Source organism: Aspergillus sydowii (genome assembly GCF_001890705.1).
Source record: "Aspergillus sydowii CBS 593.65 unplaced genomic scaffold ASPSYscaffold_15, whole genome shotgun sequence".
Classification (NCBI taxonomy): Eukaryota; Fungi; Ascomycota; class Eurotiomycetes; order Eurotiales; family Aspergillaceae; genus Aspergillus; species Aspergillus sydowii.
In genome coordinates, this window is record NW_024467873.1 from 520991 (window position 1) to 547653 (window position 26663).

Genomic DNA, 26663 nt, shown 5'->3' on the forward strand with positions numbered 1-26663 from the left:
ATGTATGCCCATTTCTAATAAGGCTAGAGTAAATAGCTCCCGGTTGTTAAAAATTGTGATCCAAATGTATAGCCAGGAGTAACTGTCCTCTCTAAGATCCAGCCCAACTATGCATCGATTCAAGCATCCGTTCCACAGCATGGGCGTATATAGGTTTTGTTCCGTGACGTCCTCACTCCTTGCTTGATATCCCCAAGAAATGCTTTGGAACTACGGTAATTCCGTAAAACAGGTCCACTTAGAATATACGTATATGCTCCAGATTTCGTAACCGTGAAGAGGTGAAAAGAATTAGGTTGCTACTGGTATTGAGAACAGTCCATTATAATAAATAGCACATTAAATGATCACGGTTGTGGTATGCTTCCTTATTCCCTGATAACATGGTGCAAGCAATGAAATCCTAGAAATACACGGGACATGGTCCGAAGGTAACTTTCTGAAAAGAGAGTCAAAAGAAAAAAAGCAAAGAAAGAGAAAAGAAGAAATCGCCAGTCATTGCCAGTTAAATTAACATATTTCTAAACAGTATATGATGAACTAAATGGCAAAACAGTCCAAAAGAAAAGGAACGGGGCCCTCAAAGGGCGTTAGCCATGCAGCAGGGGGAAGACCGAACTCAACAAGCCACAGCGGTTGCAGCGGAGATTCCTCAGTGCCCTTGACAGCGGCGTTAACAAAGAGTGTCTGAGAGCCTGATTGCGAGAGGTTCGGGGACGCCTCGTAAAGGCTCGTTTTGCGGAGTCGAGTTCCAGGGTTGAGCCTGGAGAGATTGTCAACCACTGTAGATCTTCCGTTGTCGATGTCGGTGAGATGTGAGGGCGTCTCGCTGATTATCTCCCGCCACGCTACTAGCTTTGCACCCCATCCTTCGTGGATATGGCCAAAACAGTGCATCCGTGGTTGCGCGCGAGCGATAGCCGCGAAGAGGTTGGGGCAACCGGCCCGCTCACGCGAATAAGTCGTGTCCATGATGCCCCTGGGCGGCCCATGCGTCATAACGAGGTCGACGTCGTTACTAATTTCGAAGTTATGGCCCATATCAGGGCGATATTGGAAACCCCAGTCGCCAAGCGAGGGGGTATAAGGGCTTGCATATACCTTCAGTGATGCACCGTTTGCGAGAGTAAAATGATGGGTGCCTTCGTCGAGGAGAACAATGCCGCTTGTGCCAGCTTGGTCGAACAACTTCCTAATCTCTCCATAGTCACCATATTCTCTTTTGACTAACTGCGGTTCCAAGGGTGGGTTTACCTCTGCGACTTTTCGTTGGAACATAGGGATATCCAGCGTGAGGTCGTGGTTGCCAGCGATGACCAGCTTGAGGGGTGCCTTTATATTGCGAAGGATGTTGATGGCGGACCTGAATTCTTCGATTTTAGATTCTGTGGTCAAGTCGCCACAGTGGATGGCTACGTCGGCCTGGCACTCAAAGTACTCCGGTGGTATCTCGTGGCCATGGGTATCAGAGAGGACGAGAAAACGTGTTTTGATGTTGGGACGTGAGGTCGGGGTGTTTGAAGAAGCCATGACGTGACAATGTACGTGAAGTGAGTTGAAATAAAGGGGAAGTTGTCGCGTTGTAGGACGCGGGAATAGAGTCGATCAAGTAAAAACAAAATGTAAGTGGGTGGTTGAGAGGAGATAGTTGAGAGGAGAGGAGACTGAGGATCAAGGCAACTGTCGGTGACTCAGAGCGCTGAGTTTGAGCTGGGATGCAATTTACAAATGCAAAACTTTGTTATGGTGGTGTGCTAATAAAAAGGTATATCTATTTGATCATGGATGGTACTTAAAACCTATACTTGTAGGTGGTATGTATTCATGATATTGATGTGGTTCGAAATTGGCAATGGTCAGGTTATCAACTCTCGTGATTACCTCGGTAGGTCATTAGCTTTTCAAAATGCGACATGGTAGGTTCCTAGTAATAGGAGTTGGACTCTAAATATCTACAGTGATCCGGTGGAGAAGTCGATAAGGCATTACTCCTCCCAGTCATAAAGTATCATGCATCGTTCGTATCCTCTGCCAGAGATGGCTGACTACTGTTGTATAGATCGGAAGCGGGGGGTTAGCTTTTCCGGACATACCAGGTCCGTTTTGAGATCTCTCCGACCGGTGTTGACTTTAAACCAGCAGTTAGTGAGTTCTGTTGGATATTTCCTTCTTTAAAGTCTATATGAGGTGAAGAACGACACGAACACGATAAATGACCTTTGGAACCTCCGAAAGCAAGACAAGTATCTGCGGTTTCACTACCAACCATGCATGATTTTTGGTGCAGCAGTCTAGCGCCACGTCATTATATGCTTCAGAAATAGAACATTATATTAATATGCCAAATTGCCAACAAGGGTTCAAGCAATTCTGAAGACGTACTTACTCCGTCGGCTCGAATGTTGATCAATCAGACGAACGGCAAGGCAACCGGATCAGTCCCGCTCCGCCCTCCACTCACTTGTCGAACGTCACCTGCTAAATGTGTGGAATTCCGCCGCTCTCCCTCCACCTCCGCATTGAATAAAAACTCACCACCCTTCGCCGACAGCAGCTGCTTTTCCACGCGTAAAATGCACCGCAAAGTCGTGTGATTCGGGCATAACATTGAGCTTTGCGGTGCTTGGTTCTTCGGTTCCCCTTGCTGCCGCTCAATGCCGGTACCTTGGTGCTGAGCGGAGACAAAAAAGCGCAAAAGAAAAGACTCAAACACGCCAAGTTCAACGCGCCTATTATTCGGCACGATGGATGATAATCATGAACGGTTATTTTTCGGCGACGCCAATGCCGATTCCGGCGACACGGATGCATACTCGGTCCTCATGTCCTACCCCGAAGAAGCGGACTACTACGCCCTGCTTGGACTCCCCCGCGACCCTCCCCCAACGGACGGCGCAATCCGATCCGCATACCGAACCCTCACGCTGAGCTTCCATCCGGATAAACAGCCACCAGAACTACAAGTCGCGGCGAAGCAACAGTTTGAACGGATCCGTGAGGCCTACGAGACGCTCATTGACCCGAAGAAAAGACTCGTGTATGATGTTTTGGGCGCGGAAGGGGTGCAGAGGGAATGGGGGCGTATGGGTGCAATGGGCCTTGGAGGAGAAGCAGAGAGACAAGAGAAACAAAACCAGATCGGGGTGAAGGCGATGAAGCCGGAGGAATTTCGGAAGTGGTTTTTCGAGACAATGAAGAAGAGGGAGAGGGGTATGATTAACTCATTTGTTAGGAGTAAGGTATGTTTGCTATTCCTGTTATTCATTTTATCCTTATTGTCTACGTGCTGTAGTGATTATCACGATTCTTGACTAACGGATTTGAAAGGGATCCTTAACTGTTGGCATCAATGCTCAGGATATGATTTCGGTCGATGAGGAGTTGGATGAGGTATTCCTTCACGTCCCTTCTCCCAAGCTCTCGGATCTGGCTGTCCGATATTCCTTTGTGACACCTTTTCCAACGATACGGGCTGTTCTTGGGGAGAACGAGAAGGACGACGTCGAGGATGAGGAGGAAAACAAGACGGAAGAGGACTCGCACGCCGATGGAGAGCCAGAGTTAGAGATATATGCTGGTGTCTCGGGGGGCCTTCAGCGCTTATTCGAAGAAGTCGACTTGGAATATGAGGACGGGGAGACCGAATCTCGAAAGGTAACGTTTAGCAGGTGTCTTGTGGCCACCAGTCATTGCTAATAATACTCAACAATACTCAACAGGTTCCTCTTCCTCTGATTTTGTCCACGCAAAGCATCAACCTTGGAGCCAGCACAAGCCGAGTTTTTAGAGATCCAAACCCGAAGGGAATACTCAGTAGATGGCCCTTCTCATTTCTTCAGAGTTCGATTTTGAGCGTCGATGCTACCGTTTTACCAGCCGCAACGGTACAAGCAAACCTGGCTAAGAGCATCACAGTCGCTCCAGGGACGAGGCCTTTCAATGTTGTTTTCGGGACGGTCTTCACTCGCTCGCCCTTTCAGACACCACCGATACTCAACCTACAATTAACCAAGGGAATTGGACAGAAAAAAATGGCGTTCTGCAACTGGTCGAGTGGGTTTATTGAATGGCCGCTTATTGTCCAGACGCTACTACTCCCCTTTGCCGGTCTTGGCTCGGATGATTTCTTGATCGAAGGGCAAGAACTAAGTCAACTCCAGGTCGGCATTGCATCTCAGCCCTCGAGGCTTGCGTCTGATTTAGGCGAAGAGGATTCGGAAGTACCGGAAGCACAGGAGGAAGGTGAAGATGAGTTTGAAATATTACGTGCCAAGCAGCGCGAGGAACGCAGAGTTGCCGAAGCCTGGCAGGTTGCTATTTCGTCTTCTCCAGCCGTGCACGGCCTTGTTTTCAAATATTCCAGGAACATATTTTCTGGGAAAGCCGCCACCGATGTTGCCCAATCCCAGTGGAGCTCTGAGAAGCATTACTCATTACCACCAGCGGGCGAGCCGCGCTCTGTTCGTCTTGACATCTCCAGTGTCATAAATATGGACGCATCGCTTGCATGGTCTGTGCACGGGTCCCGACGGGTTAGTGAATTGACTCGAGTGGGCTTTGGGGTCGGTGTTCAGTCTCATGGTCTGATTATGACTTTCTCATGGGCAAGGCTTGGACAGACGCTCAAATTCCCCATTGCCATATGCCCAATTGACCATGTTAATGCGAACTCGGCCACGTTAGGTGTTCTTCTACCATGGCTAGCGTACTGTGCCATTGAGTTCGGGTATATCCGCCCTAGAGAACGACGTAATCGCCGAAAGTTGGTCGCACGACACCAGAAACGGCTGAGGAGATTACTGCCCCAAAAGAGAGCCGAAAGCGCGCAGGCCATTGAGCTCATGGCGGATCAAGTGCAACGCCGACAAAACAAAGAGGACAAGCAAGGTGGTCTTGTCATAACCAAAGCGGAATACGGCCATTATCCTTCTACAACCCGGAAGGCTGGCAATGAACCCAGAGAACCAGAAGTTGCAGATGTCACCATTCCCGTAGCTTCATTGGTGGATCATGGCCAGCTCATTATCTCCAAGAAAACGACCAAGGTGTGTTTCGTCCATAAAATTACCCTTTTCCACCTCTCACTTTTTTGTTTGTTTTTGAAATTTGCTGACTCCTTTGCAGTTTCACATCCTCGGCTTCCATGACCCAGCACCGCTGAAGGCCAAACAGCTTAAAATATGGTATCACTACCATGGAAAAGAACACTATGTCGAAGCCAATGATGCAGAGGGCGTTACTTGTCCTATGCGGTCTCATCTCCTTGCTGCTTGAAACAGCCCGATTCCTGGATAATCACTAATTTTGCTATTATATCTGGTGCCTATGTACCGACATCACCGTATGGTCGCCAATACTTATATGGCTAAAGCCAGCCCTCCTCTCATCCTGTATCGTTACTGGCCGTTGCGCGGCCATGCATATTCTTTGGATACGGCTTTGGATTACTTAGCGATTTATGTTGCATTAGATATAAGATTCTGATAGAATAATGGCGCCAATATCTGTATAATTGTTTAACATGCCAATTCCCCGTAAAGTAATCTTTCCCAGAAGTCTCGTCCCGTCAAAAGTTATACTTCACTTACAGCCGGCCTTACATTCCTCTTCGGGACGTTATCTAATCATACGGTGCGCGGCAGCTACCATTCCCGCAATGCCGCCGCCGACCCCATCGAAAAAAGTATCAAGCAAATCGTCACTTCACCATCACCACTTTCTTTTTCAATACCGCTTTACAATATTTCTCCTCATCCACAATGACATCCATTGCGGAGGGGCTATTCAAATCTTTACCGAAACCAAAATACACAGGTGAAGAGGAGGAACTGCCACAGCATGGCCAGCGTGGACCGCGCATCGTCGGGCCTGGTCAACTAGATGAGACGCAGGTTGTTCTCCGGGTGAGTATTTTCGCAAAAATTACTTTGTGATCAGTTTAAAGTACTAATTTACAACTCTTATAGAGGACTGGCCCGCCTCCGTATGGAAACCGAACAGGATGGCGTCCTCGAGCACCCGAAGATTTTGGCGACGGTGGCGCGTTCCCCGAAATTCTAGTCGCGCAATACCCCCTAGACATGGGTCGGAAGGGCACACAATCAAAATCGAACGCTCTCGCAGTACAGGTCGATGCGGAAGGAAAGGTTAAATACGATGCCATCGCGCGACGTGGACACAGCGATGACCGGATTGTCCATGCTTCATTCAAAGATTTAATCCCGCTTCGGCAGCGGGTGGATATGGGCGAAGTATCATTGGATAGGCCATCAGAGGAAGAAGTCGAACAACAAATGGAGAAGACGAAGAACGCGCTTGCGAGTCTTGTGTCGGGTGCTGTAGCCGCGCAAAAACCTAAGAATGTGAAGGGCGGCAGTAGGGCGGATCCTACATTTGTGCGATACACGCCGGCAAACCAGATGGGCGATACAGGTCGGAAGAACGATCGGATTATGAAGATTGTTGAGCGCCAGCAGGATCCGATGGAGCCTCCGAAGTTCAAGCACAAGAAGATCCCACGTGGACCACCATCGCCGCCGCCGCCGATTATGCACTCGCCCCCGAGAAAACTTACGGCAGAAGATCAGGAGGCGTGGAAGATTCCGCCTCCAGTGTCGAACTGGAAGAATCCTAAGGGTTATACAGTGCCGTTGGATAAGCGGTTGGCTGCTGATGGGCGTGGTCTACAGGATGTTTCGATTAACGATAAGTTTGCGCAGTTTGCGGAGGCTCTATTTACGGCGGATCGGCATGCCCGTGAGGAAGTCCGACTCCGAGCTCAGATGCAACAGAAGTTGGCAGAGAAGGAGAAGGCACAAAAGGAAGATCATCTTCGTGCTCTGGCCCAGAAAGCGCGTGAAGAGAGGACGAGAGGCCAAGAGTCTCGCACCTCTCGCTCTCCAAGCCGCGATCGCAGCCGCAGCCGCAGCTACTCCGACGCTTCAGCTCGGTCCCGGTCCCGCACTCCTGACGAAGAGGAGGACGCTGCACGAGAGCGTGAGCGCATCCGTCGTGAGCGACGGCAGGATGCAGAGCGACAATTGCGTCAGTCACGTATGGGTACTGAGCGGAGGATCCAGGCGATGGCTCGCGAGCAGAACCGTGACATTTCAGAAAAGGTTGCTCTTGGTCTAGCAAAGCCAACACAATCATCCGAGACTATGTGGGATTCTCGCCTTTTCAACCAAACTAGTGGAATGAGCACCGGATTCAACGAAGATAACCCTTACGACAAGCCGCTGTTTGCCGCGCAGGACGCTATAAACAGCATTTACCGACCCAAGCCTCAAGCTGACTTCGAGGACGAGGCCGATGCAGAAGGTGAAATGAGCAAACTTCAAAAGTCTAACCGATTTGAAGTCTTGGGCAAAGCTAAGGAGGGTTTCCGAGGTGCCGCGGATGCAGAGGTAAGGCTCTTTATTTTATTTTTTTTCCCCTCACTCTTAAGCACAACTTTGCTAACCAGCCCCGTGTCTATAGGAACGAAGTGGGCCTGTCCAATTTGAGAAGGACTCTGGTGATCCATTCGGAATTGATAACATGATTGCGGACGTGACAGGAGGTGGTGGAGCAGGCCAGAAGCGCTACGGAATCCAGGAAGCCGAGCCTGACACCCGGGGATCGAAGCGCGCGAGGGTCGATGAGGATGATTGATTTACTCATTGATTGATTGGCGATCGGCTGGTACTTCAGGTCTTGTTATATTAGTTATCTAGGTGGGGGTTACGGAATAGTAGGTATGGGACAAATGAATAAAATAATATTCGGCCAAATAAATGCTACAACCTGGCGTCGATGCCCTGTGGCTAATGCGCTTCCTGTCCAGGAATTGCATGCATGCGTACCTCGTGAGCAGCTTTGATAGTTATGGGTACTGTTGCTGCTAATAGTAGTATTACCCTACAGCTCACTGCATTAGCTTCCAACTGGTTGTCGATATGGAGATAGGTGGTCATCTAGTATGTTCTTGAAACTGGATTGGATGCGCGCTTATCTATGAATTTGGCCCCGCTATCTGGGACAATGTCCCAGTGGTCTAGCCCTCCAACTCAACGTAAATGAGGAGGGAGGGCACCGTGCCATGCACACATAGCATGGGGGCTTGGGATTCGAACTTGGGAGTTTCGAGGTTTAGAATCTGAAATTTGAAGAATACGTAGTACATTCCATGTTTTAGGGCTACGGATACTATCTGCTCAGATCTGATTTTTATCAATCTTCACGACTTAGTCCGGCCTTTTGGTCGTTCATTGGGAGTATAGGCAATTCTTTTTTAGTATTATCCGACCTGTATATTATACGTGCATAACTAGTAAATCATGATGGTCGATAAGGAGAAGACAATGTTGGACTAGCTCAGTGGTCTGTTATGCGTAATCCCAAAGCAGAGGACGGCCTACTACTAACTATTGTTCACAAAGCGACATATGTTCTGACTCATGAATTCCAAGGAGGATGCCTTAGTTTGGATCATCATAAATCACGCTGGAGGAGTAATAACCAAAAGACGATCGACGTGAAGGAGGTCAGCAGGACAACGCCATTGCCAAAGGGGAGGCGAGCTGGCCGTTGAATCCCATAATAATCTACCATGCCGGGGATCAGGGCGGCACCCCTAGATCACTGAAACATTCGACCAGGAATACCGGTTGAGAACTTTCATGATTGGTAAAAAAGCGGGCAACGGGGGGTATGGCCATTTGTTTGCCCAGGATTTAGCTGAGAAAGGAGGAGATGCCGTGGTCAAAGAAAGCCTGACAGGGGGATGAGATCACCCACCAACTAGGCTCTAGGATTTGCTACATCTTAAGCACAAGCTCCACATACGGATCGCTTTCTGGATAAAAGAGGTCATAATAATCCCTGGCACTTTTTACTTTCTTGACACAGCGCTGCAAGCGCTGACGAATATATGTCCGCTGATGTTTTGAGACTCGGAGCTTAAACCTCGAATCTGAGTCGTGCAGAGTGAAGCTGAGTTTCGGAAGGTTCAAGCTCGGCCGATTATAGCAAGCTTTATTAAGCGGGGGTTATCGTCCTGATGGCACCGTTGAGGGCGGATGAAGAGTCTAGTGGAATTTGAGTGGTGGGCCAGCAAACCTTGGGGCTGGGAAAAGAAAGAAGAAATTAATCATGATACGTAGAGTTTTGTGGTGGCACGATCCGTTGCGAGAAGTGTACCCCATATTGCAGAACCCAAATGCTCTTTTTCCCACGGGAACAGCAGGGATGCCTGAGATCGGAATCGTCCTTGCTTCCATGAACAACGGAATGTTGGGTGGACAAACCGTGGACTCCACCATGATGCCACCCACCTCTCCCACCTCGTTATCAGTCGCCAACCACTGCGAGTCTGCCTCGGCCCCTCAAGGATTGACAGTTGTGGGCACCCGAATTTCCCAGTGGCTGATGCCACACTACGCACGATTGACTGTGTGTGAGACCAGGTAGGTTGATTTGCAGCGATGTGCCTGACTAGCTCCCACAGGTTCACCACATCCTTGTCCCCGTAAGTGCGGGGAACCCACGAGCTTCTTCTGCTTTGGCCACCCGCTGACGCCAGCTGATTGTATGGGTCTTGTCCAAACGCTGAATGAGACCCTCGGAATTATCGGTACCGGCGCATAGCGCGGGGTGGCAATTGGGGAGGTTGTTGGTACAGATAAGGCCACTGCTGGTGGAGCTGGAGATAAAGTCAGAGAACGGTCCAACTTAGGGTCCGACGGGCGGGTTTTGGAGTGTAAAGCAGATTAGGTAAATGCGTCGACCGTGCTGAGGACATTATCATCGCTATCTAAAGGACAGAGCTTGTTAGTGGGGAGCACACCACCATCGTCAAGCTTTTCTTTTTCGTTGACTTACACTTTTATTACTTCCTTCTGCCCTTTCCCGCTCCTTCTCCATTCCCTGTTGCATTTCGTTTTCCGAGGGTTTGAGTGGAGCTGGTGGACTTGGACTGTAAAGAACTGGGGAAGAGACAACGCAAAGAGGGAGCGAGCAGGTCAAGAGCGTTGAGTCACCTGCCGAACAGCACAGCATCACGGCCTTCCCTCCTGGCCTCAGATTCCATTTGCTCAATTTCTCCTGTGACGACGTCTTCTGTCACAATCCATTCCCTGGATAGCACCATCATCGACAGCTGCCTGCTGCATTCCGAACCCTCATCCACCCGTTCTTGAATCTTGATACCATCCTACCAAGAATGGCGTAACTCGAGAATTTCCACGACAATGACAACGCAAGTCTTTGTGCCATACAAAAGACACAAGCGAAAAAGAAAGGAAAAGAAAGGGACAAGCCATTTCTTTCAGCTGCAGCTGGGAAGGCTTTTTAGCCTCGTCTTATTTGCTCAAATATACTCAGCGCATATTCTGGCTTTGTTAATCCTGGCTAAACCAATTCCATTCTCTAATCTTCTCCTACACTACGCCGATATTCTTGTTTAGATTACATTCTACGATTGGGACATATATACTACTACCTTGTGAGTCAAAATTATCTCTTTTCAATATGTGCAATTTTAACCTTCTCGCAGTCTTCCTCTCCCTCCATTTATCCTGTTTACCCACGCTTTATCGTCAGGAAACCATTATTCTAGAAAGTGCCTGACAGGATGGAAAACTCATTGTCGCTGATATCCGCCCAGGTCCAGTTCATGGTGAGTTGCCCAACATTCAATATATACGCCATCATCCTGGCTGTTGGCTTCCGCATTCTATCTCGCTGTCTTTTCTAATCCCGGAAATTACCTCGGATGGATGATATTTGGCATCGACTGGTTGCGCTGACTACTGTTGTGGAACTACAGGAGGACCGACTGGCCCTGGTGCATATACCCCTAGATCTATACCCGTTCTTCTTGGACCCCATTCTACAGGTGCTGTTCCATGAGGTCGCTCCGATTAACGAGAACAAGCCTGAGTCTCGTGGTTGTGACAGCCCTCTTGAGTTCTCTCGCGATGTGCAGCCCGCTTTCTTGAACCTCTCAATTACGCCGGTTGAATGCTCAGTCATGTGTCCTCGACAGCTCGCCGACGAGTATTTTGCTCCTCTGCTTGAGCGGTTCCTCCAAGTTAGTACATCTACTCAAAGTCGCCTATCGATCAGTAAGGACGATTTCATCGCCATGCAGGTGTACGGGGAAGGACTGGAGGCCGGCCAGCGGGTTCTCGAATTGACAACGCCGTTAGCCATGGCAGGAATGTACGTGCAACTCCCCGCATCTTGTTGTTAGAATACGCACTAACTGGCATTGTGTAGTTCGATCTTCTTCATATCTACTTATTTTGCCGACTACATAATCGTCCCATTTAAAAGCAAGGCTCAAGTTATTGAAGCCTTGGAAAACCGGGGGTTCAAGTTTGAAATTTCCACCGAGGTTTTCATTAACAACAACCAACCATCGGCCAACGGCCCGTTTAGTCCTATATCATCTCACTCCGTCAGTTCCTTGAGCTCACCACCGGCGACACCTCCACCGTCTTCTCTCAACGAGCTCCAGAAACGCACCTTCTCGTCTCTACGTCGTAACAATATCACCCCCTTCGTTGACAGGTCTCTTCGTTTGGTGCAATGTGCAGCTCATCACCGGTTTACAAACGAAGATAGCTCTATCGCCATCCTACGTGATGCCCTCACAACAGCACTAGTTGTTGATAAGCCTCGATTTCTCTCACTCACCCTAACTGCCGCAGACCCTGCTGCTTCTCTCCTCCTTGAACAGCGTCTTCTTCCTCGCTTCTCAAACGAGCCAGCCTCCCCCACCGACGGGGACAACGATTCTAGCCTGTTGCTCGGTTCAAAAGAGGATATTCTCCTCCCGATTATGCTAGACCTCCGCAGCCTTCCTCTAGAGGCCACCGGTATTGTCTGCGGCGTTGCGAGTCGGCTTGCTGATGCCACACACGACCGTAATGAAGACAGTCTCACAGCATTTGATGCGCTTTCTGTCGACAATCTCGACTATGGATCGCCAAAACATCAATACGTTGACATACCGATACCGAATGGTACCGGAACGACATCAAACCTTTATGGAAGTCAGAGCCCAAGCCAGAAAACTAATGGAGTTAACCCGCCTACCCATCGCCTCATACCAGATTTGGACACATCCTTCGATGCCGTTGAAATCAGTTTCCTTAGCACAGCACGTGCAGGGACAATCATTGTTGGAGAGCAGGAACTCAACCATGCTATGGACGCCTTGGAGGCCGAAAGCCATGGGCCTGAAAAGGGGATTGAAGCATTGGAAATATAATAACAGCTTACTGTAGGTGCTTTACATGCAAATCTTGTCTTTGTTTGGATTCACAAAAGCTCTTTTCCTTTTTTTTTTTTTTTTGGCTTCCAGATTCCCCCTTCTGGACATTTCATTTTCTTACTATTGCATATTCTTGAGTAAAAACTGGGAAATTGTTTGGCGGGAAAAAAAAATAGGTTGGAGTTCTTGTTCTCCTTGTTCCGGTTTCAACTATGACGATTTATGTTATGCTATACGTTTGGATGTCATATGATACACCCCAGCAAGCGGCACAATTTTGTTATAATTTTTTGTCTTTTGGCGTTCGATCACCTATCTCATGCAAGCTTGGTACCATTGATTTTGATTGGCCCCCTGGAGTTTACAGGAGGCCAAAGCAACGCATAGCAAGGCGTTTCGGCTTCAGCTGGGAAGACGCATTCGTCCATCGATTACTCGGCAACCAGCCCAGTTATTGAATATACTGGAAATTGACGAAGGATTGAATCATGGGATCATATGCAATTGTGTAGGTTTCTTTTATTAATGCTATCACTATAATTGGTGACAGCACGGAAAAAAGTCTAGTAAATAGCGTGTAGAAACCGAGCCTCAGCTAAGCCCGAAGCACCAGATCATCTAGCGCAAGAGAGCCAACGTTCAGCGACATTATAACTCGATAGAAACCAGCATCCTGCCAGGTTATCGAAGGAATGGCGCCACGATCCAGCCCCAGCAAGGATATGAAACGACGAGCAAGTGCGTTTGCTTCAGCTGACGAAGCTTGACGCAAAAGGCTGTCACGGTAGGCCTTAGCGTATCCTGGTGAGTGCGTGGTTTGATGCCGCACCCGAGGATGTACGAATTCCAGGGCGTACACGTGGAACGCAGAATGGGGTGGTACATGGCAGGTAAAGGTGGGTGGGGCCCAGATATGATAATTATGATAATTGAGTTACCGCAATGATAGCTTCAGCTTCAACAACGTGGAAGCCTGAAGGGTTGTCGCATGCGCATTGACTCTCCGCTGTAGAAGAAAGCCCGTGGTTTTCCGGTGGCGAGTCTTTAGGGTCAGCCAGCCATCCAGCCAACCTCCGTGTTTAAGCGTCCAAGTCTTATCAGCGGGGATTTTTACCGATAGACTTTGACGGTTCCTAAAGCGTCACAGTCAGCACCAAGCCTGAGTAGGTTGGATAATTGGGAATATCAGAAAGAGAACACATACCATCGGAGCATCCGCCAGCCCAGCACTTAGCCTTCTCATTCCACGCTACGCTGCTGACGGCTTTGACTTTTTCTCCTGCTGGAATGGACGCAATGAGATCTCCACTCAGGACGTCCCAGGCAAAAATATGTGCCTGCGCGAAGCGATCATCCTTGCTAGACTCACTACCGCTGAGAACGACAGCGTCAGCATTTGCGAATACGGACCGAATGCGCAGCTCCACGTTTCGATAGCCGGTTGTCTTCCCCAGTGTGAGAGGCGCGTGTTGGGTGGTATTCTGGATGGTATCCTCCTGTCCAAATGCCTTCAATAACTTTCCGTCATCGCGATCTAACATCCGAATTCGACTGTCGAGAGTAGAAGTCAAAAGCGCATTCCCGTCTGCTGAACACCGCACGCTTGTAACTGGATTCCCGAGAACATCCACTGTCGTCCTGCCCATGCGGATATCGTAGACCCGCGCGCGTCCATCATAGCTGCCACTCGCAATCGAGTAGGTCGGCGCATGCACATGTAATGAGGAGACGGTGTCGCCAGCATCGCTAAGAGTCTGGATGGGCTTATGAGAATTTGAGCGGCCGTCCCACATATTGATCGTAGTATCAGCGCTGCCTATGCAAGAAGAGAGCCCGTTAGGATCAGTTCTATCGAGCATAATGATACTACTTCGGGATACTCACCAGATACGACAACCGCGTCGTCTTCCCCAGCAAACTGTACCGCTTCCACCCTCGCGTTATGTCCACCCCATCGCCTCACAGTGATACCCTGTTCAACATCCCACAGGAATACCTGACGATCGCCGCCAACACTTGCGAACTTCGAATTATCCGACGCAACCGCAATGTCTAGCACAGAGTACCCGTGTGCCTCGTACTTCTGAATCGGGGATGTTGTCTCAACAACCGAAGAGGCATTGTTGCTATTCGGGACGGCGCGGGAGAGATGCACCGCGCGATCAGTGGATCCTGTCAGGATATAGGTCCCAGGGCCACCCGAAAATGTCACGGCGTTCACGGGTCCTGCAATGGTTGTAGAATTAGCTAAGAGAGCTTCTTGCGGGAAACCGTGCTTAGGTATTACCATTATGTGTCTTGAGGGTATGGACTAACTGCGAGGGGAATCTCCCTGTTGCAGTCATTGACGAGCCCTGGAGGGAATATAAATGTGGTTGGCGATAAAATCAAGGCGAATCGAGCTTTGGAGCGTTGCGGTTGTCCATTTCGATGTCGGTGCGGAAAGGCCGAAAACCCCGAGCGTTCGTTATGGGTCTCAGAGAGGTTGATTATGGGGACAGGGCACTAAACCTAGTTGGGCTATATAGTTTCTGTGTCTTGTCAGGCTCCGTGCCCTGTTCTCATAGCTGTGTTGTCAACCTCAACCTACTTCAATAGTTATTTCGCCATTCGGAAACAGTGTTCCAAATCACTCCTAGGGCTACCTGTACCAAGCTTCTCAATTGTCGATTACTCAGAATCGCATGGATAGGGTCGAAAACATTCTTGTCAGTCCCGCCTAGTGCTTCTATTGCCCCTTGCTTCACGCTGGGGATATTAAGTATAACTAACATTGGACATAAAATAGAGGAAAGGTTTGGTCGTAGGCTTTGCGCCCTTACACCATACAGAAATGGGGTCCACCTTAAAGCTGAGAGGGACCAGCGCTATATAAAACCCTGGGAATACTTTACGATGTGACAATTAAATCTGTATTGATTGAGATGCCGGATACAAGAGGGCTATTATCAAGGACGTAGACAAACCATCGCTAGCGACTAGCAAGCAAATTTAGAAAACAGGTCATGCCAGACCGGATGGAGAAGCCAATATTTGTGGCGAGCTTCTGAGTAGTAAACACGATCCGAAAATAATCACGGAGAATGTCAAAAGGCGAATAATGATAGAAAGGAAAAGAAACCGTCAAGGGGTAGTCGAGAGTAAAACCATATTAGTTGAGACGAATGCACACTTCTGCTTTTTCCACCGTCCGTAAAATAACCACTACCGCACGCCTCCAGTGGTACGAAAAGATGTCTAGCGACGGCCGTGGCTCCGAGTGGATGATCCCTGCAGCCCCTCGATTTCTCCCTCCAGCGCCTTGATACTGTTTTGAAGTTAGCTAAAATACACTTCCGAGGAATATGAATCTGGGGACAGGAACATACGCAGCGTGGGTGGCCTCGAGATCCTTGTTGAGGCGATCCCTCTCTGCAATGAGCTTCTGCTCCCACTGTCGGAACCGCGATTCCTCGAGCTTGACTTGGTCGGTGAAGCGCTTGCGCAGGTTCTCTTCTTCTTCCTTGAACTTGGGGTTGTCGAGCTTCCTCGGTCGGGCCTCGCCGAATTTCCGGGTCTCCATTTGTTGCGCGCGATACGCTTCGTAGTGTTGCTCCTCGGTTGTGTGGATGAGATCAAGCATGTGGGTACGGACGAGAATCGAGCGCAGCTTTTTGAAGTCGCAGTGCTCTTCATCCTCGACTTCGGCGACACCCCAAGCATACTGGCGGCCCTTGACCACGCGGCCATCGTTGGTCTTCACATCCTTCTCGGAGCCGATAACAGCGAAAGGCATGGCAGCCTGCAAGCTGCGAGCGTGAGTGGCGGCAGTCTCGTCGTCCTCTTCCACGGGAGGGGTGTAGATCTTGATGCCTTGGGCTTCAATCACGGCTTGGACCTAGTATTGGAGGGTAGAATTAGTCCCTAGCAACTAGCAAAGTAACAATGTTAGATAAAGTAGCTTACTCGTTGCTTGTAGCGGGCGAGGTCGGCCGGGCTAAGAGTGTCGGCCTTAGCGATAACGGGGATCAGGTTAACACGGGAGCTCAGGCGCTTCATGACCTCGATATCCAGGGGCTTCAGAGTGTGTCCAGTTGGGCGGATGAAGTACAGGCACGCGTGCACGCGCATGTCAATCTTGTCCGTTCGGCGGGGCTGCTGCTCCTGCAACATGTAAGACTCATGCTGGTCGTCAAGGAACTCGATAATCGGTTGCCAGGAATCGCGGTTGTTGACGTAGTCACCAAATCCGGGGGTATCAATAACGGTCAAGCGAACTATACAGCGCAATTGTTGTTAGCCAGCCGCTACTCCTAAACCGGGTCTATCCAAAAAGAACCTTTGAAGAACTTCTCCTCTAATTCGGCCTTGGTGATTTCAATCTCGACAGTGCGGTCGATCTGCTTCTGGTGTCGGCGCTTGTGGTCGGCGTAGTTCTTGATAGTCGTGGAAAACAGAGTGTTGATGAACGTGGTCTTTCCCAATCCAGACTCTCCAGCAACCTGAGGAATTCAGTATTAGCTCCATGAATCATTCCAATGGAGTATTAATTGAACGCACCATAATAGTGAAAGCCGCACCCCGCTTAGCAACAATCTTGTGCCTGGAAGGCTTCCGTTAGAACGACACAGCTACTCCTGATATCCGCATCCTCGCAAGCTGTACATACCGCTGGTTTGGGAGCTGTCGAAAAAGGAATTCATCGTCAACATTAATTATTCCTCAAGTGGATTCGCGTATGATATTAAAAACTCACGTTGGCAATACCAATTGGCGTAGCAGTTTCGTTGATGGGGGCCATGATGATAGGGGGTCGACCAACAAAGGAGGAAAATCAATTGGGCCGGGGACAGGACAACAACCCGAGGGCTTCTTGAAATGTAAGGAAGAATTAGGGTAAGACGAGGGAAGAAGACCCTTCAGGAGTTGATGGAGTCGGAGACAGCAGGGCAGTCGTCGAGAGGAGAGTAGGAGACAAGAGGACAGCAGCCAACGACCCGAATCTTGTTTGTGCCTGGTTGAGTCTAGTCTGGCTCCTGCTGCCCCTGAATCCAAAGAATCCGAACCCCCCAAAGTCACGTTTTTCGGGGATCTTTACTCCTGAGGCTACAACGCTAGTGCCTTTCTAGACTTGGCTTTCGGCACCGGGAAAAATGGCTGATCCGAGCTCTTATCGCAGGGCCGACTTTTTTTTGAAGATCCGAGCAAGTTGGTCGGCGAGTATATGCTGAGGAGCGACTCTCTGGCTATCAACCATGAAGACCGATTTCAAGGTTAGTCTACGTCAGAAACTGAGTGCTATATCTGCACAATTGACTCTGAAGCTTCAACCATGCTAACAACCAGCCCCAGTTCTCGAACCTCCTCGGTACGGTATATCGCAAAGGAAACCTTCTCTTCACGCCTGATGGGAATTGCTTGATTTCGCCAGTGGGCAACAGGGTCACTGTATTTGACCTAGTGAAGTATGATTTTGCGCGGCTCAGTTTTTGCTCTATTTCATATTGCAGATTTCTAACCCGGTGGTCGCATTTAGCAATACTTCCCATACGCTTCCTTTTGCGCACCGGACAAATATCGACCGACTAGACCTTACTCCGCGGGGCAACATTCTCCTTTCTGTCGACGAACATGGTCGCGCAATCCTAACCAACTTTCACCGTCGGGTCCAAATTTACAACTTTTCGTTCAAGGGTCGCGTTTCTGCCCTCAAATTCTCCCCGTCCGGCCGTCACTTTGCTGTTGGTGTGGGTCGCCGGCTGCAGATATGGCACACCCCCGAAACGCCTACTGTCGGCGGTGATGGAGAAATCGACTTTGCGCCATTTGTCCTACACCGAGATCTCGCAGGTCATTTCGATGAAGTGCAGAGCATTGAGTGGTCGAGTGACTCCCGTTTCCTTTTGACGGCTTCGAAGGACTTGACGGCGCGGGTATGGAGCTTGGACCCCGAGGATGGCTTCGAGCCTACAACTCTTTCAGGTCACCGACAAGGAGTTAGAGCGGCTTTTTTCTCTGCCGATCAAGAGATGGTAGGTATCCCCGTCACTACTCTTGAATCCCCGGCCTAACGTAAAGGTAGATTTACACCGTCAGCCGAGACTGTGCACTCTTTCGATGGGAATACGTCTCCAAAAAGGATCCAGACTCGATGGAGGATGTGGGAGAACCACGCTGGAGGATCGTCAAGAAGGAGTTCTTCCAACAGCCACATGCAACGGTTAAATGCGCAGCATTCCATGGCCCCTCAAATCTACTTGTCGTTGGCTTTTCGAACGGTCTGTTTGGCCTTTACGAACTACCTGAATTTAACACGATACATCTTCTGAGGTACGTTGTCTCATTCCTAGGGGGTGATTACGAAGCTGATTAAATACATAGTGTCTCTCAGAGTAATATTGACGTTGTATCAATAAATAAATCTGGCGAGTGGCTGGCGTTTGGTTCCTCGAAGTTCGGCCAATTGCTGGTTTGGGAATGGCAGTCAGAGTCGTACATTCTAAAACAACAGGGCCATTTGGATTCCATGAATGCGCTTGTATACTCACCCGATGGCCAAAGGATCGTCACTGCTGCCGATGATGGCAAGGTCAAGGTCTGGGACGTCAAGTCTGGTTTCTGTTTGGTGACATTTACGGAGCACTCAAGTGGCGTGACCGCGTGTGAGTTCTCAAAGAAGGGAAATGTCTTGTTTACAGCGTCGTTGGATGGATCAGTTAGGGCATGGGATCTGATCCGTTACCGAAATTTCCGCACGTTCACAGCCCCATCTCGGCTTCCTTTCGCCTCTCTCGCGGTCGATCCCAGTGGCGAAGTGATTTGTGCTGGATCTCCAGACTCTTTCGATATTCATGTATGGTCAGTGCAGACCGGACAGCTCCTTGATCAGCTATCTGGCCATGAGGGACCGGTATCAGCCTTGGCGTTTGCAGCAGATGGCAATCACTTGGTCAGTGGCAGTTGGGACCGTTCTGTTCGCCTTTGGAGTATCTTCGGGAGAACACAGACTAGCGAGCCCCTGGTGCTTACCTCGGATATCCTGAGCGTGGCATTCCGGCCGGATGGGAAGCAGATAGCAGCGTCCTCTTTAGATGGGCAGTTGACCTTCTGGTCGGTGGCTGACGCTGTACAAGAGACCGGTATCGATGGGCGCCGCGATATCTCTGGAGGTCGCAAAGTCACAGACCGTACGACCGCCGCCAACGCTGCCGGCACCAAATCCTTCCACTGCATCACATACAGCGCCGATGGAAGCTGTATCCTCGCTGCCGGCAACAGCAAATATATCTGCCTGTACGACGTTATGTCAGGTTGCCTGGTCAGAAAATACACCGTCTCCGTGAACACATCGCTGGATGGTACTCAGGAGTTCCTCAACAGCCGTGATCTGACGGATGCTGGCGCTCGGGGTCTCATCGATGAGGCTGGAGAAGCCTCAGACCGCGAGGAACGCATCGATCGGTCTCTTCCTGGAGCAAAGCGTGGTGACGCTGGTTCGCGGACTACTCGACCTGAAGTTCGTGTCAGCTGTGTGGATTTCGCTTCGACGGGCCGCTCGTTCTGTGCAGCCTCTACGGAAGGACTTCTGATTTATAGCTTGGACACTGAATTTGTTTTCGACCCGTTTGACCTTGACATTTCTATTACACCCGAAACCATTCTTGCTACAGTCGGAGGCGCCAAAAAGGCAGCGGAAACTGGCGAAGTAAACAATGATGATACATTCTTGAAGGCGTTGGTCATGGCATTCCGCCTGAATGAGGCCAAGCTTATCAGCGCCGTCCATGAATCCATCCCACCCTCAGATATCGCCCACGTTGTTCGCTCCGTCCCGACTGTATACCTCCCTCGCCTGCTTCGATTCGTTGCCCACTCCTGCGAGCAGACGCCGCATCTCGAATTCAACCTACTCTGGATCGAGTCTCTGTTAAGTAGTCACGGCAGGTACTTCAAGGACAATGCAGGCACACTAGGCCCCGAGCTTCGTGCTGTCCAGCGCGCGCTTGACGACATCAACGAAAATCTAAAACGTCTCTCAGAAAAGAACCTTTATGATCTCAACTTCCTTCTCTCAAAGCCTATGCTTGCCGGGAGGAAAGCTCCTTCTTTTCCTAAAGCAATCGACACCATCGGCGGAGCGTCTGCTGAGAACGGCGATGCGGCTATGACTGATGGTGGCGACGATGCAGAGGGTGAATGGCTTGGTCTTGAATGATTATATGCCAGCCTCTTTCTAGCAAACATTGCGCTGTTTCAGAAATTTGCATTTGCGCTTGGCGTTCTGTTTTTGTGATGCTATATACCTTGGAAGATAAACAGGGACAACTAAAAGTTCTCGTGTCCTTAGTGTACATAGACAGTGCGGTAGCACATCAATCGAACTTGTTCGAGGGAAGCCTTGGAGCATCTATCAATAGCCTTTGTAGAGTAATACTTGTCCTCAAACTTGAAAGGATCGTTAGCCTGCATTGTAAAGCCCTTTACCAAAACAGATATTCACTTAGCCTAACCTAGACCCTATGACTGGCTTCAATTCACTATTCAGACACCAATCAGGTCACTACACCCTTAGCGGTTTGTTGCCACTGCATTATTCTATTCACAAAAAAAATAATCATACAATGGCTTTAATAACATCTCCCGCACAAACGCAGGCCTAGAATGTGCTTTCACACCTCGTGATGCTTTCAACTGCCTGTCTAACCATAAAATATTGTATAAATCTGTGAATAAGCCCCGGTGTGAGCCAAGGGAGCTCTAATCCCCGCATTTGAGTCACAAAAAAAAAAAAAAGAAGGCACGCACTCCCTTTTTTCAAGTCCACGTGATATATAACAGTGCATATAAGGACAGAGGTATACAGTGCTGCGTCTTGGTGTTGATTTCTGTTCTTGCTCCGCCCTATTTACAGGTTTACTACTTTTCAGGGCCACCCTGGGCTTTTGCCGTAAGCACATTGGACACCCATATACCCTATCTATACAGGATTTTTCGAACTAACGGGCCCACCAGCCGGATTTATTCGAGATATTTCCAAAGATGTCACCTCTTGTTTTACTTGCCGTGTGTCTTACATTCCTGGCCTGGCTCTTATCAAAGCCAGCTGGTGTCACCGTCCCTCGCAATATTCCAACCGTGTCCTACGGCCGTTTCGTCCCTGACTTTATCAACCGGATTATGTTCTTCGTCAGGGCCCCGGCTCTCATTCATGACGGCTACAAAAAGGTATGTACATCTTGCCATTAGCAATCGAGCCCTCTAGTATTCTAACATTAGTTGTCTTAGTTCAAGGACGTGCCATATCGAGTGCGCAAGGTTGATGCAGATATCATAGTGCTCCCTGCCAAATACCTCCCCCATGTTCGACAACTTCCTCATACAAAGCTGAGTCTGTTGGATGCACAGTTCGATGTGAGTTGACTCCTTACCACCACCATGCCCCCCTATTCTCTTATTCGTATTGAAACTGATCCTTGGCAGAGTGTTTGTGGCCAGTATACCGGTATTCTGATCGACAACAACTTGCCGGCCCACACTGTTACCAAAAAACTGAATCCAGCTCTGAGTAAGTCATTTCTTTTGCTTTGCCCCGAGGACGATTAACAGCTAACAGTGAAACAGCTCGACTTATCCCTAAAGTTGTCGACGAGCTTCAGCATGCCTTTGAAGTCGAAGTGCCAGAATGCAGCGGTAAGTGACCCCTGCTCGGATTTTAAACTGGCCCAGTCTGAATGCTAACAACTGAAACCAGATAAATGGGTCCCCGTCAACATTTACTACCTGATTCTGAAGCTCATTAACCGGTCCACGTCCCGCATAATTGTCGGAGACACTCTCTGTCGAAGCGAACAATGGCTCGACACGGTCACCAGATACACAGAGAACCTAGGTCTGACAATCATCCTCCTTCGTCCTCTCCCCCGATTCCTCCGTCCCTTAGTCGCAAAAATCCTCCCAAGCGTCCGGTACCTTAGCAAGACCCTCAAGTGGGTCACAGAGGATGTCTTCGTTCCGATGGTTCTGCAACGCCGTGAAGCCGAAGCTAACGACCCCGAATATCAGAAGCCCGATGACTTCATGCAATGGATGATGGATAGCGCAGATAGCGAGTTTGATAAAGATCCCGCGAATATCGCCCACGGGTTGATGATCATCATGGCATTGGCTGTCATTCATACTTCCACTATGCTCATCACCCAGGGCCTGTACGATCTCATGATCCGCCCCGAGTACCTAGAGCCTCTGCGCCATGAGATCATTGATACACTCCAAAACGGCTGGGCAAATGCTACTAAAGCCGATTTTGCAGCCCAGGTTCGTCTGGATAGTTTTCTGCGTGAGTCTCAGCGCTTGCACCCTACCAGTGAAGGTAAGTCATCAAATCCACCCATCCATTTCCCGCTTTCCATCCACCCAAGACATTAACTAACACCCCGTATTATAGTCAACGTCCATCGAATCGCGAGAGAAACAATAACCTTCCCCGACGGATTTATAATCCCCAAAGGCACATACATCACCTTCCCAGCAGGGCCCCTCTCACGGGACCCATCCCTCATCGACTCCCCCGAAACTTTCGATGGCTTCCGATGGTGCAAGGACCCTGAGACTCGCAATCAAAGCATTGTCTTGATAAATGAACTGAACCTGCACTTCGGGTTTGGACGTCAGGCTTGTCCTGGCCGCCACTTTGCGGTCAACACATCCAAGGCGATTCTCAGTCGCCTCCTCGTTGAGTATGACATGAAGTTCGAGAAGGGGAAGGAGGGGAAGCGGCCTATGAATATTCGGAACGGGGAGCAAATTATGCCAAATTTCTATACGAAGGTTTTGTTTAAGAAAAGACCGGTGAATATTTAATTAGGCATGTGGCAAGTGAATAGGTTATGATAGGTGAATAATGGTGTTTATTTCTACAAGGAGGGTTAACCGGATGCGAACCATAGATCTGGTTTCGCGGCATGAATTGGGGCGTGAATAACTAATTATTTCTTTCCTTTTATTCTGGTGAAGTTGTTTGGTACGGAGTTGGGAATCAGAAATGGGCTGTCATTTACTGCTCGGTCGTTTTGTGATATACCAAAGATTGGGATGAGAATTTAACAGATTATTTAATATATCGTGATCATAACAGACATACAATACTTGCGGTAAACAAGTGAAAATTAAAATAAGATAGAGATTCATAACAAACCCACCCCCTACGTAAAGTCAAGCTCAATATCAAACTATATGCTTAGAGAATAGCAACCGCATTCGGCGGACTGGCCACGCCCCCGGGAACCTATACCACAATCATCAGCAATCAAATCCCACCACAGAAAAAAAGGGGAGATCGTGGAGAGAACAAACCTTAAGTGGCACACTCGATAAGAAAAAGCTCCATCTTCCCTTGTCCCTACAATACCCTGCCAACTCCTCCAAAGCAAAATATTCCCCAATTGGCATCCCCCATCCACTAAGACACCACTGATGCAGAGTAACCTCAGCCGGCGTACCCTCCCTCACCAGTGGCGCAGGCTCAAAGCTCGGGCAATCACTCGCAATAGCCGCAAACTGATTCTGCCACAGCCAGCGCAAGGTCTTCTCGCCGTTCTCGATACCCGCGAAGTCGGGTGTGGGACGGCTGGCAATGGCACGCTCTTCGTCGGGGCTGAGTTTGTTGTAGGCCTCTGTGAAGCCCGTGCGGATAAAGAGGATGTCGCCTGCGCGCGGGGTGAGATTAGTTTCCTGGAGGATCTGGAGGATTGAAGAGAGGGGTATTGTGCTTGTTTTGAAGGGTGTCAAAGGGATAGAGTTCTTGTTTGCCCAAGCTGCGTAGTCGATTAGGATTCCGCGGCCGACTATACCGCCGGTGTTAGACCATGCTTGTAAGAAATAATTAGTTAGTCTGTTTTGGGCCTTATGGAGAGTTTAAGAACAAACCGTCAATCCCAATCACCCTAGACTGGTTCAGGTCATCTAACGAATGTCCGTTGAAGTAAACCCCGTGCGTTTGGTTCCCTATAATATAACACCACCAACCCAGACATCAGCGACCAGGTAACCTAACAAAGAGCGCAACCACAGTAAAACCTACCGTAGTGTCTGAACCCATCCCACTGCGTACTCGTTTGCGTGTTAAATGTCAAGACATCATCATTCACAATTCTTGGCGCCTTGTTGATGAGCTCCTGCTTAAAGGGATTCCTGCCAAAACTGGGGTACGGCAGCCGATTCAACGGAAGGTCAAGTGAGATTCGAACACCATCGCGTATTTCCTCCGAGGCCGCTTTACGAACAAGCTCTGGGGTGAGTAGGTTGAGCATGCCCAGCTCATTGCTTGGGCCGAAGAGACCCCATGCGTTGCCTGGGGGCCCGTTCGGGTCGAGGGTGAGGCTGTCAAAGGTGGGAATGGAGGGGGCCATTATTGATCGAGAGAAAGCTTAGGACTTGAGCTTAGTATGGAGGAAATCTTGAGAAAAGGGACGATTTAACTATTATTACACAATTTCGGTTATCCTGCCTCGGATATTTATCCCGTGAGGCGTGAAATAGATACAGAGCTCGGAGAGAGGCCGGGGATGGAGCTGGAGCTGCGGGGAAAAGGCGGGGAGTGCCGAGTTTGGTTCATTCGAGGAATACAAGTATATACACAAGATTGAGACCCTCTATAGTACACAGTATGATAAGACAAAAACCAGTCTTAGCTCAACGACCCTCTAGAAACCCCATGTAAAGGATATCACGCATTTCCAGCAGCCGCGCCTCTTCCACGGTTGCCTCCCCGACCTCGATAACCGTTCCCTCGATCAGCACCACGGCCTCGGCCTCGGCCTCGGCCACCACGTGACTCTAGGCCATTAGGTGGAGGAACTTGGGAATAGTTTTTTGGCCGGAAGTTCGGGTTGTTCTGGACAACGCCAGCGTCGGGGTCAGTACGTTCCACCGAGACATAACCACCACGTCCACGCGCCATATTGCCGCGGCCACCTCGACCTCTGCCACCACGAGCAGCGCCGTTCATGTCGTTTTGCGGCCGGAAAGGCAAGCTTGTGGTGCCATTATGTCCACCACGCCCCCTTGCCGCCGCACCAGACACTACACCACGGAACGAGCCTCGAAGTGGTGGCGGAGCAGGAGCTTCTTTCAGCTGTCCCTGACCACCAGGACCCAGAGGCGCACCGTATCCTGCGACAGTCAAAGGAGAGGGTTGGTTTTGTTGCTTTTGGTTGACCGCTGCTCTAGTGCTGGCGATGAGTTGTCGGTAGGAAACGTTCAGGACAGATGATGCCAGAACGGTTTGTCCGCGGAATGGAGAGCATCGGTCTCCAAGGGTTGTGCCACTCATAAAAGCAACGTCAAAGACAACATCGAGCAAAATAGTTCTCGGTGTCCGTGTAAGTCCAACCACCGTTCCCCGCGTAGCGATCGGAACTTTTCCAGAGTCTTGGGCGTAGACGACACGATCTCCAAGCTTGAAAGTCTGATTTCCAAGCCGGTGCTCAACGTCAGATGGGCGGAGAAGCCCACTTCGGGGAATATCCCTCATCTTCTTCGCTTCCATAGGCGGCTGGCTCCTTAGAAGTTCGTCGGCGTCCTGCTCAATGAGTTTCACAATGTCTGAATCAAGCTGCTCTGCCTCTAAAGGAACCCTCTCAAAATTCTTCGCTTCAATTTCCTTGAGCCAAGCCTTAATCTCGTTTATCTTTTCGAGTGCAACGTCCGCTGGATAAAAGTCGGTGGGCTGGTACCTATCATTCCGAGGGTTACGTTGAATACCCGCGATGAACTCTGGGAATTTGATCATATATTGCTGCAGTAGGCCAACTGCCTTTGCACTAAATTCCCAGCCAGAGTCTCCCCGACGGGAATATCCAAGAACCTTTTGCTTCCTAGCCTCAAATTTCAGATTGAGACCTAGGTTAGCGCGTTGGCCTTCAACGTCAACCGAGAACGATGAGGTGATTTTCGCCAAAACCAAGGGGTTCAAACGCAAATTCTTAGCGATAGCAAAGGATGGCATGTATGGACAAAGTGCCTCCGCGCTCTTGGCTCGTTCTCTTCCAAACTCAGGCTCGCGACCCTTGATAGAAGCAATGAGTCCATTCACCTTGCCATCATCATGGCCAGTGATATGAACAGGTCTACCGTAGTTAAACTCGCCGAGGAAAAATGCACGCGAGCCCTCTGGGAACTCTTCCTCAACCGGTAGAGCCCCCCGTTCGATAAAGCGTTCATCAGGGTTGACCACTTCATCAACGACAAGTTGCAAGGCATAATCCGTCTCCTGCCCGGGAATGTCCGCGAATTCTTTAATGGTAGCACCTGCGTCGGTTTTTATGAGACCCTTCAAAAGCTGGACGTGCACCATGGCCTCGACAGGACCAATGATAGTGCCAAATCTCCTGCTGTAAATACCCTCGATCTTGTCCGCCTTCTTTTT

General features: G+C 49.6%; 11 protein-coding genes across 11 annotated transcripts; 6 read left to right on the forward strand and 5 right to left on the reverse strand.

The window, feature by feature from the left end:
* Positions 1–540: 540 nt before the first annotated feature.
* Positions 541–1530, reverse strand: ASPSYDRAFT_161725 (metallophosphatase domain-containing protein; the record flags this gene model as incomplete). Its single annotated transcript, XM_040843022.1, has 1 exon — positions 541–1530. One exon carries the CDS (start codon positions 1528–1530, stop codon positions 541–543), a length of 990 nt encoding a protein of 329 aa, XP_040697666.1.
* Positions 1531–2154: 624 nt separating this feature from the next.
* ASPSYDRAFT_50622 (uncharacterized protein) lies at positions 2155–2765 on the forward strand. Its single transcript, XM_040848117.1, has one exon. The coding sequence runs from the start codon at positions 2400–2402 to the stop codon at positions 2592–2594; it is 195 nt and encodes a 64-aa protein (XP_040697667.1). The 5' UTR covers positions 2155–2399; the 3' UTR covers positions 2595–2765.
* Positions 2466–5533, forward strand: ASPSYDRAFT_50623 (J domain-containing protein). Its single transcript, XM_040848118.1, has 4 exons — positions 2466–3239; positions 3328–3654; positions 3720–5045; positions 5125–5533. Exons 1-4 carry the CDS (start codon positions 2745–2747, stop codon positions 5272–5274), a joined length of 2298 nt encoding a protein of 765 aa, XP_040697668.1. The 5' UTR covers positions 2466–2744; the 3' UTR covers positions 5275–5533.
* A 226-nt stretch (positions 5534–5759) lies between these two features.
* ASPSYDRAFT_161600 (SKIP/SNW domain-containing protein) lies at positions 5760–7653 on the forward strand (the record flags this gene model as incomplete). Its single annotated transcript, XM_040843006.1, has 3 exons — positions 5760–5903; positions 5967–7406; positions 7480–7653. The coding sequence occupies 3 exons, from the start codon at positions 5760–5762 to the stop codon at positions 7651–7653; spliced, it is 1758 nt and encodes a 585-aa protein (XP_040697669.1).
* Positions 7654–9528: 1875 nt separating this feature from the next.
* ASPSYDRAFT_506345 (uncharacterized protein) lies at positions 9529–10133 on the reverse strand. Its single transcript, XM_040848122.1, has 2 exons — positions 9862–10133; positions 9529–9682 (listed from the first exon to the last, which is right to left on the reverse strand). The coding sequence occupies exons 1-2, from the start codon at positions 10036–10038 to the stop codon at positions 9608–9610; spliced, it is 252 nt and encodes an 83-aa protein (XP_040697670.1). The 5' UTR covers positions 10039–10133; the 3' UTR covers positions 9529–9607.
* A 331-nt stretch (positions 10134–10464) lies between these two features.
* ASPSYDRAFT_50627 (ACT domain-containing protein) lies at positions 10465–12340 on the forward strand. The gene is made up of 4 exons (XM_040848119.1): positions 10465–10483; positions 10535–10657; positions 10808–11202; positions 11260–12340. Exons 2-4 carry the CDS (start codon positions 10613–10615, stop codon positions 12254–12256), a joined length of 1437 nt encoding a protein of 478 aa, XP_040697671.1. The 5' UTR covers positions 10465–10483; positions 10535–10612; the 3' UTR covers positions 12257–12340.
* Positions 12341–13132: 792 nt separating this feature from the next.
* Positions 13133–14697, reverse strand: ASPSYDRAFT_50632 (WD40 repeat domain-containing protein). The gene is made up of 4 exons (XM_040848120.1): positions 14547–14697; positions 14144–14485; positions 13464–14075; positions 13133–13392 (listed from the first exon to the last, which is right to left on the reverse strand). The coding sequence occupies exons 1-4, from the start codon at positions 14602–14604 to the stop codon at positions 13370–13372; spliced, it is 1035 nt and encodes a 344-aa protein (XP_040697672.1). The 5' UTR covers positions 14605–14697; the 3' UTR covers positions 13133–13369.
* A 350-nt stretch (positions 14698–15047) lies between these two features.
* Positions 15048–17304, reverse strand: aspC (septin CDC12). Its single transcript, XM_040848121.1, has 7 exons — positions 16995–17304; positions 16908–16921; positions 16799–16841; positions 16578–16740; positions 16205–16515; positions 15628–16136; positions 15048–15566 (listed from the first exon to the last, which is right to left on the reverse strand). The coding sequence occupies exons 1-7, from the start codon at positions 17037–17039 to the stop codon at positions 15497–15499; spliced, it is 1155 nt and encodes a 384-aa protein (XP_040697673.1). The 5' UTR covers positions 17040–17304; the 3' UTR covers positions 15048–15496.
* A 149-nt stretch (positions 17305–17453) lies between these two features.
* Positions 17454–20650, forward strand: ASPSYDRAFT_136686 (snoRNA-binding rRNA-processing protein PWP2). The gene is made up of 5 exons (XM_040840773.1): positions 17454–17511; positions 17591–17703; positions 17775–18270; positions 18321–18568; positions 18620–20650. Exons 1-5 carry the CDS (start codon positions 17494–17496, stop codon positions 20451–20453), a joined length of 2709 nt encoding a protein of 902 aa, XP_040697674.1. The 5' UTR covers positions 17454–17493; the 3' UTR covers positions 20454–20650.
* Positions 20651–21001: 351 nt separating this feature from the next.
* Positions 21002–23525, forward strand: ASPSYDRAFT_506447 (cytochrome P450). Its single transcript, XM_040848125.1, has 7 exons — positions 21002–21185; positions 21251–21463; positions 21524–21649; positions 21719–21803; positions 21860–21928; positions 21990–22607; positions 22683–23525. The coding sequence occupies exons 2-7, from the start codon at positions 21278–21280 to the stop codon at positions 23096–23098; spliced, it is 1500 nt and encodes a 499-aa protein (XP_040697675.1). The 5' UTR covers positions 21002–21185; positions 21251–21277; the 3' UTR covers positions 23099–23525.
* On the reverse strand, positions 23475–24645 carry ASPSYDRAFT_161395 (uncharacterized protein; the record flags this gene model as incomplete). The annotated part of the gene is made up of 4 exons (XM_040842989.1): positions 23475–23522; positions 23591–24105; positions 24164–24241; positions 24318–24645. The coding sequence occupies 4 exons, from the start codon at positions 24643–24645 to the stop codon at positions 23475–23477; spliced, it is 969 nt and encodes a 322-aa protein (XP_040697676.1).
* Positions 24646–26663: the final 2018 nt, after the last annotated feature.